Raw genomic sequence first — 12,456 nt, forward strand, 5'->3', positions numbered from 1 at the left:
GAAAGAAAGAAAGAAAGAAAGAAAGAAAGAAAGAAAGAAAGAAAGAAGAAAGAAAGATGTGGTCTTGAAAAGACCCACTGACATTGTAAGTACCCTGTGACGCTAGAAAGAGGAGGGGGGGCAGACAGGGAAGGCAAAAATGGCCACTGGATTAAGTCTGAATCACTCTGGAAATTTCAACAAAGCCCCAGGTCTTTTTTTTTTTTTTTTAAGATTTTTATTTATTTATTTGACAGAGAGAGAGACAGCAAGAGAGGGAACACAAGCAGGGGGAGTGGGTGAGGGAGAAGCAGGCTTCCTGCTGAGCAGGGAGCCTGATGCGGGGCTTGATCCCAGGATCATGTCCTGAGCTGAAGGCAGACGCTTAACAACTGAGCCACCCAGGCGCCCTGCCCCAGGTCTTGATTAAGGATTAATTGATCATAACCTGCAAACTGCAGCATTTGGTGGTCTGAGATAATATTTCTTTCTCTGTTGGTTAAAGGTTACTTTAACACTGGAAGGTATAAATTAATTGAGAAATATGAATAAGTGAGTCAATAATCTTTAATATGCTAAGTGAGGGTAAAACAGTAACTACTTTAATCATTGTAATAATTTGTGTTCCACTTTTCCTATTAATCTACTTGTCTGCTCCTAATGTACAATATTATTTACTTATATATATGTATACCTTAAGTATATTGCTTATCTGCCTCCTTTTTTCTCATCCTTTTCCCTTCTTATCAAATATGAGAGCAAGGGTCATAATCTGCTTTTTAAACTGCTGTATTGATGGGTGATTGTATTTAATGTATACAACTTGATGTATTTGGAGGTAAATATACACCTGTGAAACCATTGCCACAATCAGTGCCATAAACTCCTACATCATCTCCAAAAGTTTCCTCCTGCCTCCTTTGTTTTGTTGTGGGTGTTTGGGTCAGTTTTGACCACTGATGCATCCAAGAACCCAGCACAATACTTGTCACATAGTAGATGCTCACAAAATATTTATTGAGTGAATAATTCTCTTAAAGGTTCTTGTAAGTTGTGTTTTTAAGGTTTTTGAATCATTTAAGAAAAGTCAACTCACTAGACTTGTAACTATATTGAAATTTTAATCAGTGTCTTGCTGTTTGAGCCTAACACAGATTGAAGGACATTTCCAAAGAGAGGGAGGGTATGAGTAGAGAATGGTTCTGTGTGTGTGTGTGTGTGACATGCTGTCTTATGGCTAATCTGGCAGGTAGAATTGTGTACTAGCATAGACTTCTTGAGAGGGCAAACCCTCTATGAAATAGAGATCTATAACATTCCACTTCCTAGAGTTTTTATCCAGAAGGATATCAAGAGTGAGATAGAGCTCTTCATCCCTGGAGGGTGGGTCCAGGTTTATTTTCTCCATTTTTTGGCTGAGGAAACTGAAGCTTATATACAAGTTAGGTGTGACAGAGAGAATATTTTTGGAATCTCTCCAGATGCATCTTTCTTGGTGGGTGAACTAGCTTCTCTCTCTGCAACCTGTCCACTGCTATGACTTTAGAAAAAAAGACAAAATACCACCTCAGAAAGGATATAAAAAGAGAGGGTATGCAAAGAGGATATAAAAATAAGTTCCTTACAGGTAATGGGATATTTTCCCTTCCATGCTGTGGACTGCTGAGGAAGAAAGGAAGGAGAATCAGAGACGCAGTTTTTTCAGTATATGTATCCTGCTTAGAAAGTTCAAAGAAGAGTCCAATTTTTCCCCTATCACTGCTTGAAACTCTGGAGGAAAGAGCCTTTCAGACATGTGAAGTGATGGAATAATTGTGGCCTTGGCAAGTGGCTATATGGATGAGACAGAACTTTGACTCCTACGGGTCTCTTAGGCTTCAATGAGTGGATGTGTTGGCGCTTAGAAGACCAGAGAATTCGCAGAGGCCTGAGGATGCACAAATTGCTGCAGTGTGAGAAGACACATCAGAGGCAAATGATCAGGACTAGAGTATGTGCCAGCATAATGTTCCAATGGCCCGTGTGGACCCAGTGACACATCAGCTGGGAGGGGACCAAACCATTCACTGGGGATCAAGAGCGCTGTCATGCCTTGATCTTGCTGCCATGTGATCATATCAGCCCCATTCTCCCTATCTTTGGAAAGAGCAAAGGAAGAGAGGAAAGATTTAACATTTATCCAAAAGAAAATCATCATAGAAGAGTCCATTTAAAAGAGAAGAGACAATAATTCCTATTATTGGCAAGTTTAAAAGAGTGTTTTCCATCCCCTGGTACCCAGTTAGGTGGATGTTTATGAGGAAGAGTAAATCTATGATAGAAAATAAAGAAAGCTGCATATTCTTCATATATCTAGGTAGTATTTGATGTTTCTACCCCTGCTACCTGGGGGACATATTGAAGCCTACCCAGGTGTGAGGGTGTAACCTCAATCTCAGCCTGGATCCTTAGGGTGAGGTTCTATCCAGTATACCCTAACATTCTATTCTTGGATGTCAGCAAAATCTGGCTGCCCTACAAACATTTGCTACATATAAACCAGCTTAGCCTTGGATATTCCCCAAAACAGTGTAATTCATGAGCACACAAATGAGTGACTAGGGATGGGAAAGTGAACTCTGTTAAGCTCATGGTATGGTCTCTTTCTCTGTCATGTCCAATATGGACTCATAGAGGTTAGTCAGATGCTCAAAGCAAAAGAATAGTATCAATTTCCATGGGCTTCACACTGAGCAGGGCCTGGGCGGGGGGGCAAAATGTGATGAAGGCAGGTTTGCTTTTAAAACCCACTCAACTTCATTAAAGAAGAATTTGGTTCTCAAAGGTATCGCAGCAGTAAGAACAGTCAGAATTGGCAGATTCAAAAGATGATTTTCATCTATCAGAGCTAGGGCTCAACACTCACATCTAAAGAGGAACACTAAATCTTATAATAAAAGACTGATTAAAAAGCTGAAGGTGATAAAGTAGGAATGAATAATGAGCTATATTAGCAAAAAATAGACCAGTAAATTTTAGGCAATGCAGAACATTTATATAATTATTTCTGGGACTATTCTGAAAAAATAAAGAAACATTGCAATTATCTCAAACATGTTAGAATAATATAAAACATTCCAGATAATGCACAACCATCCTCCTTGATATATCACAAATACTTACACAGTTTTTGGCTAAATTAGCCAAGAAAATTAGCTCTCTAGTTTGCTTTTACCTGTTTAGAGAGATTTGGAAGCATTGTGGGAGAAAAATGTGGTGCACTGGTATTTCAGCTGTACAAATGCAGTATTAGTCATGACCATCCTCAAACTAACATGGACTGTTTTAGATATAGAAATATCCTACTGATTCCAACTAACATGCACAGTTTCCCTCAAAATTGCTCATCTGTGAAATGAGCATGAGAGATTTTTATGCAATGTGGAGGAAGTGACCTCAGTATAATGACTAAGTGAGGTGCCATTTCATGCAGGGACCAGTTGGATTCAAGTCCACGCCTAAGATCACCTGCCCATTCAGACTGTTTCAGCACAACTATTAGCAGAATTGAAATAAGTTTTAAACCATTAAAATCAATAATTCATCGCTTTTTCCATGTACGTGCCAATCAAAGAAAAAAAGGGGGGGTTGGGGCTTAGGTGAGAAAGGAAATAGAAATAAGAAAGGGGGAAATGGGAGAATGATGGTAGAAGGAACAGGGAAATTTAAATTGTTTTTACTCCAAGTAATTTCTAACTTCAAGATCAAAATACCATATATTTGTAAGGAGATCTCATCAGCCCAACATCAGTAGAATGAGCACTCATTTTGATTCATGGGGCTGGCCGGGTGCTCGTGCATATGCACTGTCTCTGCATGCCCTCTGTGACCCACAATGTGCACCTACTGGTCACAGTGAGGGGGTGGACCTGATTTACAGAGATGTTCACTGATCCATATACAAATTGAACTCAAAGACGTTTTGGCCTCATTGATTCTGGACTAGCTCATCCCTCATTTTCTAGATTCCATTGCATTAGCCAGCCAATATTTTTCTTAAACGTCACCAGGAGAGGAAACATCACAATTCGTTACTGCCAGCCTTTTGCAATATTGAATGGAGTGTTTTAACCTAAATCAGTAATGTAATTAATAAATGAATGTAGGTGAGCACTTTTGAGAACAAGGTTGAGGATTATATTCTTATAAAAAAAGTGAGTTTTTCACTCCTAACCTCTTCCTGTCCTCATCTGCACATATCTTACTTGTCTTCTGAATGAGTTTATTTCTGGACGTGGCTAACTACAGATTTCAAACCATTAAATCAGAGAATCTCAGAAGCAAGCGGACTTTGTTGGCCGTATTTCTTAATGTCATATGCCCTCTGGTGGTAAAATCAGGGGACTTGCTGTGGTTTTATTTGAGTTCTCCAAAGCAAAACATTTCATTAAAATGAAATTTAAAAAGCATTCATCCTAATTAGCTGCTTGTTGTAAATAAATATATTTTAAGAAACTAAAGCGCGCTTCAATGTAAGCTGAGACTAAGAATGTGAAAAAAGCACAGAGTAGTGAAGGGTCTTATAGTTGACAAAACTGTCCTCACCCTTTTGGAGCAGCAGGGATTCCAGGCCTTTATCCTGTTCTCCAGTTCTTCACCTTCCTTTCTGAAATAGAGAAGAAAACTTCATAATTGCACATGAGTACTTGTCACATGTGGGCCAACACTTCTTTACTGCTAAATTACAGCTGATAACTTGGACAGAAAAGGAACTCCCTGACATCTGTTGCCTAAAACAGTATATACATAAAATTAGACTGTAAGACAATCAATGACCATTGGGTACAATCACTAGGAGTTTATTCATAGAAAAATTATATCATTACTTAGATCTTATCCTCTGAAAATATGAGCAATACTTGGAAAATTAAAATAATGAGTCAGAGAGAGGGAACATACTGATCTGTGGGAGAATTTATGTAAAAAAATATCTTTCCAGGGTCACCTGGGTGGCTCAGTTGGTTAAGCGTCTGCCTTCGGCTCAGCTCATGATCCCAGGGTCCTGGGATGAGCCCCGTATCAGGCTCCCTGCTCAGCAGAGAGCCTGCTTCTCCCTCTCCCCCTCCCCCAGCTTATGCACTCTCTCTATCTCAAAGAAAATCTTTAAAATATATATGTATATCTTCCCATGTATATTTTTTAGCTTTTCATAAAGCAAATGTTTAACATTTTTATTTTGAGTGAAAATATCCTTTTATTTTGAGAGGGTGTCAGGTTATTCCTTTAAAAGCAAAATTTTATATAACCATAGATGGCAGGATTTTATTTTATATATTTATTTTTTTTACAAACTTTATTTTCCGTCAACCTTTTCCATTTCTATTTCCATTTTATTTGCCTTTGTGGAAGAGCAGCTTAAGACCACTCAGTGGTTGTTCCTATCCATTCAGTGGCCTGAGCAGTGGGAGCTGCAGACCAGTCTTCAGTGGCCGGCTGGGCGCTCCAGTCTTCAGTAGGGAACTGCTGAATAGGCACCGAGGGCACCTGCACGCCTTCAGACCAGTCTGTGACTTCAGGCTGAGTAGCAGTGAACTCAGGAGCTGGAGCCGTCCATTCACCCTGAAATTCCTCCTTGGTCACAGCCTTTTCAGCAGCGGCCTGCTCTTCCTTTTCAATCTCTTCAGGATCTCTGTAGAAGTAGAGATCAGGCATGACCATCCATGGGTGTTCTCGGGAAATGGTGCCACACATGCGCAGAACTTCGCTGGCCAGCATCCACCACATCAGACCCACTGAGTGAGCTCCCTTTTTAGGACCTTATAGCAGGATTCATCAAGTTGCTCTGAAAATCGAAAAGGCCCAATAACGTGTGAGGCCCAAGCAGTTAAGAAATATGGAGAAAAGAAAATACCATTTAAAAAAGGATTTCTCCTTAAAGCTGACACATTTGAATTATACTTGTAGCAAGAATTACTATCAAACTCCACTCATTGGGCCAGAGACCTTTGTGGTCTTGCCCCTCGTGTAGCACACTACCTACACTTGTGAGTTCATCAGCCAGCCAGCGGCCTCAACTCCAAGCTCTAACAATGTGCAGGATGGCAGGATTTTAAAATGCTTTTTTTTCTTTAGTATTTTTTTAAATTTTTATCTCGAAATAGTTTCAGATTAATAAGAATTTGCAACAGTGGTACAAAATATATTATAAAATTTCCATATACCTTTTATTCAACTTCCCTAAATATTAATATTTTACTTAAATACAGTACAATTTTCAAAATCAGGAAATTAACATTAATACTATACTATTAACTAATCTACATACATTATTCAACTTTTGCCAATTATCCCATAAATGCCCATTTTATGGTCCAGGATCTAGATTATGATTAAATCAATAATGATTAAATTCATATTATACATATAAATGCCACAGAAGTGACATTGTAATTTTCTCAATTCATTGTATTTGGAGTCTATGATGTTGATGTAGCTTATTTCTGGTGATGTTAATTTTGATCACTTGGTTAAGGTAGTGTTTAATGGATTTCTGTACTATAAAGGGACTATTCTTCCCTTTGTATTTAATTAGTATCTTATAAAGAGATACTTTAAAACTACGTAAATACCCTGTACCTTATCCTATGTTAACCCACTAATTTCCAAATGAATTTTTTTATTTCCATCATTTTTTGACATTTATTAATTAAAATTCTGTAAAGAAGAGAGGTTTTCTTTTTTTCTCATATATATATATATAGAGAGAGAGAGAGAGAGAGAAAGAGAGACATAGATATTTTATTCTGTATGTTCTAATCCTTTACTATCATTTATTTTGTTCTTCAGATTGACCCAGATTTGACCATTGGGAGTCTCTTCAAGTTGATTTCTGTGTCCTTTCAACATTGCCCATTATTTTTTTGAGCACATCTTTTTCTTGCACCACAAGATGTTTCAGGCTAATTTTATACTTTCCCTGCTCCAACCCTGGGGTCATTTTTCCAAGGATAACCCTAAAAATTAAAATAGTTACTTACGGTTATACGTTTTCTTATTTGTAACTCCTTTCTCTGACAGTAAGAAATCTGCTTTTCATTATTCAAAGTTTATTTACTTGTTTGCACAGTCCTAAAAGATAACATGAACTAGTTTCAGAATAACTAACTCATGCCCCTTTGGGGGGTGGAGGAAGTGAGTAACTAGTACACAATGGTTGTGTACATTTCCTTTTGTCTTTAGTCTTAAGAGCACATAGTCAAAATACTGTTTTCAAACTTATTTAGGTTTACTCTTTTCTTCCCCAACCCCTTCAGGGTAGTGTAGTTTGTAATAGAGTTAGACTCATTTGTTATTATTTGTATGAATTTTGGGTTCTTCTCTCATCCTCTTTGATTTGAATCACTTATTTGTATTTTTGGTGGATGAAATATTATCATGGTTTCTAAGATTCAGAACTGTACAAAGAATTATACTCAAAGAACTGTTTCTTACCCTGTTGCCATCATCCCTTCCACCTCATGCCCCTCCCTCTTATTTCTATAAGTAAGTAATCTTTAGTTTCAGGTTATCTTTTTGGGGGGGGCAGAAATGAGTAGATACATGTATATTTTATTTCTCTTTCTTTTATAAAAGATGGCACATAATAGGTACTCCTTTGCACTTGTCTTATTTCTACTTAATGTATCCTGGAAAACAGTCCATCTTAGTTCATAGAAATCCTCTTGTAGTTTTTTCTTCCTACAGCTGTGTAGATGTATGTAACTTATTTAACCACTCTCTTATATTTAGACATTTGCATTGTTTCCAATATTTGCAACAGTGAACAATGCTGTGATTAATAACCCATGCAAATATATTTTTGTATTATTGAAGGGGTATCTTCTGGATAAATTCTTAAAAGTGGACTTGCCATGGATAAAAAAACAAGACCTGTCTATATGCTGCCTACAAGAGAATCATTTGAGACCTAAAGACACATGCAGATTAAAAGTGAAGGGATAAGAAAACATTTATTATGTAAATGGAAGTGAAAAGAAAGCCAGGGTTAACAATACATATGTTGGACAAAATAGACTCTAAAATAAACAAAACAGAGGATCATAGAGGAAGAGAGGAAAAAAATAAAACAAGATGAAACCAGAGGGGGAGACAAACCATAAGAGACTCTTAATCATAGGAAACAAACCGAGGGTTGCTCAGGGTTGAGGGGAGTGGAGGGATGGGGTAACTGGGTGATAGACATTAAGGAGGGCATGTGATATAATGAGCACTGGGTATTATATAAGGCTGATGGATCACAGACGTGTACCTCTGAAACCAATAATATATTATATGTTAATTAAAAAAAATAGACTCCAAAACAAAGACTGTAACAAGAGACAAAGAAAGACACTATATAATCATAAAGGGAACAATCCAACAAAAAGGTATAACAATTATAAATATGTATGTGCCCATTATGGGAGCACCCAAATACATAAAGCAGCTAATAACAAGCATAAAATATTTGATACTAATACAATAATAGTAGGGTACTTTAACACCCCACTTAACATCAGTGGAGAGATCATCCTAACCGAAAATCAACAAAGAAACAGTGGCTTTCAATGGCACATTGGGCCAGATGACTCTAACAGATATATTCAGAATAGTCCATCCTAAAACAGTAGAATACACATTCTTTTCAAGTGCACATGGAGCATTCTCCAGAATAGATTACATATTAGGCCACAACACAACTCTCAACAAATTCAAAAAGACTGAAGTCATACCATGCATCTTTTTCAACCACAGTAGTATGAAACTAGAAATCAATCACAAGACAAAATCTGGAAAGAACACAAATACATGGAGGTTAAATAACATGCTACTAAACAATGAAAGAGTTGACCAAGAAATCAAAGAGGAAATAAAAAAGTACATGAAGACAAATGAAAGTGAAAACACAATGACCTAAAATCTTAGGGATGTAGCAAAAGCTGTTCTAAGAGGGACGTTTATAGCAATATAGGCCTACCTTAAGAAACAAAAAAATAATCTCAAATAACCTACCCTTATACCTAAAGGAGCTAGGAAAAGAAGAACAAACAAAATCCAAAATGAGCAGAAGGAAGGAAATAATAACAGAACAGAACAGAAATAAATAGTATAGAAACTATAAATAAATAAATAAATAAATAAATAAATAAATAAATAAATAAAAATAGAACAGATCAATGAAACCAGGAGCTGGTTCTTTGAGAAGATCAACAAAATTGATAAACATTTAGTCAGACTCATGAGAGAGAGCGAGAACTCCAAATCAGAAATGAAAGAGGAGAAATAACTGACACCAAAGAAAAACAAAGGATTATAAGAGAATACTATGAAAAATTATATGCCAAAACAAATTGGATAACCTAGAACAAATGGAAACATATAACCTCCCAAAACTGAATCAGGAAGAAATAGAACATTTGAACAGACTAATTACCAGCAATGAAATTAGATTAGTAATAAAAAAAAACTCCCAACAAATCCAAATCCACTACCAGATGGCTTCACAGGTAAATTCTACCAAACATATAAAGAAGAGTTAATATCTATTCTCAAACTATTCCAAAAAATAGAAGAGGGAAGATAGTTTCCACATTAATTCCATAAGATCAACATTACCCTGATACCAAAACCAGATAAAGACACTACCAAAAATGAGAACCAAAGGCCAATATCTCTGATTTACATAGATGCAAATATCCTCAACAAAATAGTAGGAAACTGAATCCAACAATACATTTTAAAAAATCATTCACCATGATCAAGTGGGATTTATTCCTAGGATGCAAGAGTGGTTCAATATTTGCAAATCAATCAACATGATACATCACATCAACAGGACAAAGGATAAAAACCTTACGATTATCTCAGTAGATGCAGAAAAAGCATTTGACAAAGTGCAACATCCATCCATGATAAAAACCCTCAACACAATAGTTTTAAAGGGAACATACTTCAGTATAACAAAGGTCATATATGAAAAATCCACAGTGAACATCATAATGGTGAAAAACTAAGAGCTTTCCCTCTAAGGTCTAGAACAAGACAGGGATATCCACTCACCACCTTTATTCAACAGAGTATTGGAAGTCCTAGACACAGCAATCAGACACAAAATGAAATTAAAGCCATCCAAATTGGTAAGGAAAAAGTAAAACTGACTATTTGCAGATGACATGATACTATATATAGAAAACTCTGGAAACTCCACCAAAAAACTTCTAGAACTGATAAATGAATTCAGTAAAGTTACAGGATATAAAATCAATATACAGAAATCTGCTGTATTTCTATACACATTTGATGAAGCAGCAGAAAGATAAATATGTGTTTTATTAATCTAAATAAATTCAACCTTAAAACAAAACAAAAAAGCCCATTTACAATTGCACCAAAAATAATAAAATACCTAGGAATAAACTTAACCAGAAAGTACAGAAAGATCTGTACTCTGGAAACTATAAAACATTGATGAAAGAAGTTGAAGATGACACAAAGAAGTGGAAAGACATTCTTTGCTCATGGATTAGAAGAACAAATATTATTAAAGTGTCCGTAATACTCAAAGCAATCTACAGATTTAATGCAATCCTTATCAAAATGCCAACAGTATTTCTCACAGAACTAGAACAAATAATCCTAAAATTTATACGGAACCACAAAAGACTCCAAATAGCCAAAGCAATTTTGAAAACAAAAACAAAACTGGAGGTATCACAATCCCAGATTTCAAGATATGCTACAAAGCTGAGTAATCAAAACAGTAAGTATGGTACTGGCACAAAAATAGGACACATAGATCAATGGAACAGAATGGAGAGCCCAGAAATAAATCCATGATTATATGGTCAATTAATCTTCAACAAAGGAGGCAAGAAAATGCAATGGGAAGAAGACAGTTTGTCTCTTCAACAAATGTGTGGGAAAATTGGACAGCCACATGCAAAGAATGAAACTGGACCACTTTCTTACACCATATGAAAAAAGAAATTCGAAATGAACTAAGGACCTCTATGTGAGACTTGAAACCATAAAAATCCTAGAAGAGAGGATAGGCAGTAATTTCGCTGACTTCAGCTATAGGAACATTTTTCTAGATATGTCTCCTGAGGCAAGGGAAACAAAAGCAAAAACAAACTATTGGGACTACCTCTAAAAGCTTCTGCACAGCAAAGGAAACAATCAACAAAACTAAAAGACAGCCTACTAAATGGGAGAAGTTATTTGTAAATGACACACCCAATAAAGCGTTAGTATTCAAAATATATAAAGAACTTATGAAAGTCAACATTGAAAAAACAAATCAATGAAAAAAATGAGCAGAAGACATTAACAGACATTTCTCCAAAGAAGACAATACAGATGACACCTGAAAAGATGCTCAACAGCACTAATCATCAGGGAAATACAAATCAAAACCACAATAAGGTATCACCTCACACCTGTCAGAATGGCTAAAATAAAAAACATAAGAAACAACAAGTGTTGGCGAAAATACGGAGAAAAAGGAACCCTTGTGCAGTCTTGGTGGGAATGCAAACTGGTGCAGCCACTATGCAAAACAGTATGGAGTTTCCTCAAAAAATTAAGAATAGAACTACCCTATGATCCAGTAATTCCACTACTGAGTATTTACCCAAAGAATACAAAAACACTAATCAAAAAGGTATATGCAGCCCTATGTTTATTATAGCATTATAATATGCTATGTTTATTATGTTTATTATAGCCAAATTATGGAAGCAGCCCAAGTGTCAACCAATAAATGAATGGATAAAGAAGGTGTGGTATATATACATACAATGGAATATTACTCAGCCATAAAAATGAATGGAATCTTCCATTTGTAACAACACGTATGGATCTAGAGAGTATAATGCTAAATGAAATAAATCAGAGAAACACAAATACCATATGATTTCATTCATATGTGGAATTTAAGAAACAAAGAAAAAAAGAGATGAACCAAAACCAGACTCTTTAGAGAAGAAACTGATGGCCAACAGAGGAGAGCGGGAGTGGGGGAAATGGGGGGAATAGATGATAAGAATTAAGGGTACACTTACCATGATGAGTGCTGAATAATGTATAGAATTGTTGAATCACTATATTGTACACCTGCAATAATATAATATTGTATGTTAACTATACTGGAATTAAATAAAAAAGTGGGCTTGCTGAGTCAAAGGGTACATGTAGACGTAACTGCTTAGGTATTGCCAAATTTCCCCCCCAAAACTTGTCCTAGTTTGCATTCCTACCAGTAATGTATGAGAGTGCCTGTTTCTCTACAGAATGTGTTGTCATATTTTTAAATTGTTGCCAATCTGATAATTATATACCAGTATTGTTTTAATTTGTATTTCTCTAATTATGAATGAGGTTAAAGACCTTTTCCTATATGCAGAGGTCATTTTTATAAGTTGTTTGTGAATTGCCTCCTCTTGCCTTTTCTCCATTTTC

General features: G+C 36.1%; 1 protein-coding gene and 1 pseudogene across 1 annotated transcript; both read right to left on the bottom strand.

Annotated features, from left to right (window-relative positions):
* Positions 1-5,365: 5,365 nt before the first annotated feature.
* LOC116642576 (40S ribosomal protein SA-like) lies at positions 5,366-6,864 on the bottom strand. Its single transcript, XM_032421069.1, has 2 exons — positions 6,783-6,864; positions 5,366-5,774 (listed from the first exon to the last, which is right to left on the bottom strand). Exons 1-2 carry the CDS (start codon positions 6,862-6,864, stop codon positions 5,374-5,376), a joined length of 483 nt encoding a protein of 160 aa, XP_032276960.1. The 3' UTR covers positions 5,366-5,373.
* LOC116642685 lies at positions 5,915-6,056 on the bottom strand (annotated as a pseudogene).
* Positions 6,865-12,456: the final 5,592 nt, after the last annotated feature.

Source organism: Phoca vitulina, unplaced genomic scaffold (assembly GCF_004348235.1).
Source record: "Phoca vitulina isolate PV1807 unplaced genomic scaffold, GSC_HSeal_1.0 scaffold23, whole genome shotgun sequence".
In the NCBI taxonomy this organism is placed as follows: domain Eukaryota; kingdom Metazoa; phylum Chordata; class Mammalia; order Carnivora; family Phocidae; genus Phoca; species Phoca vitulina.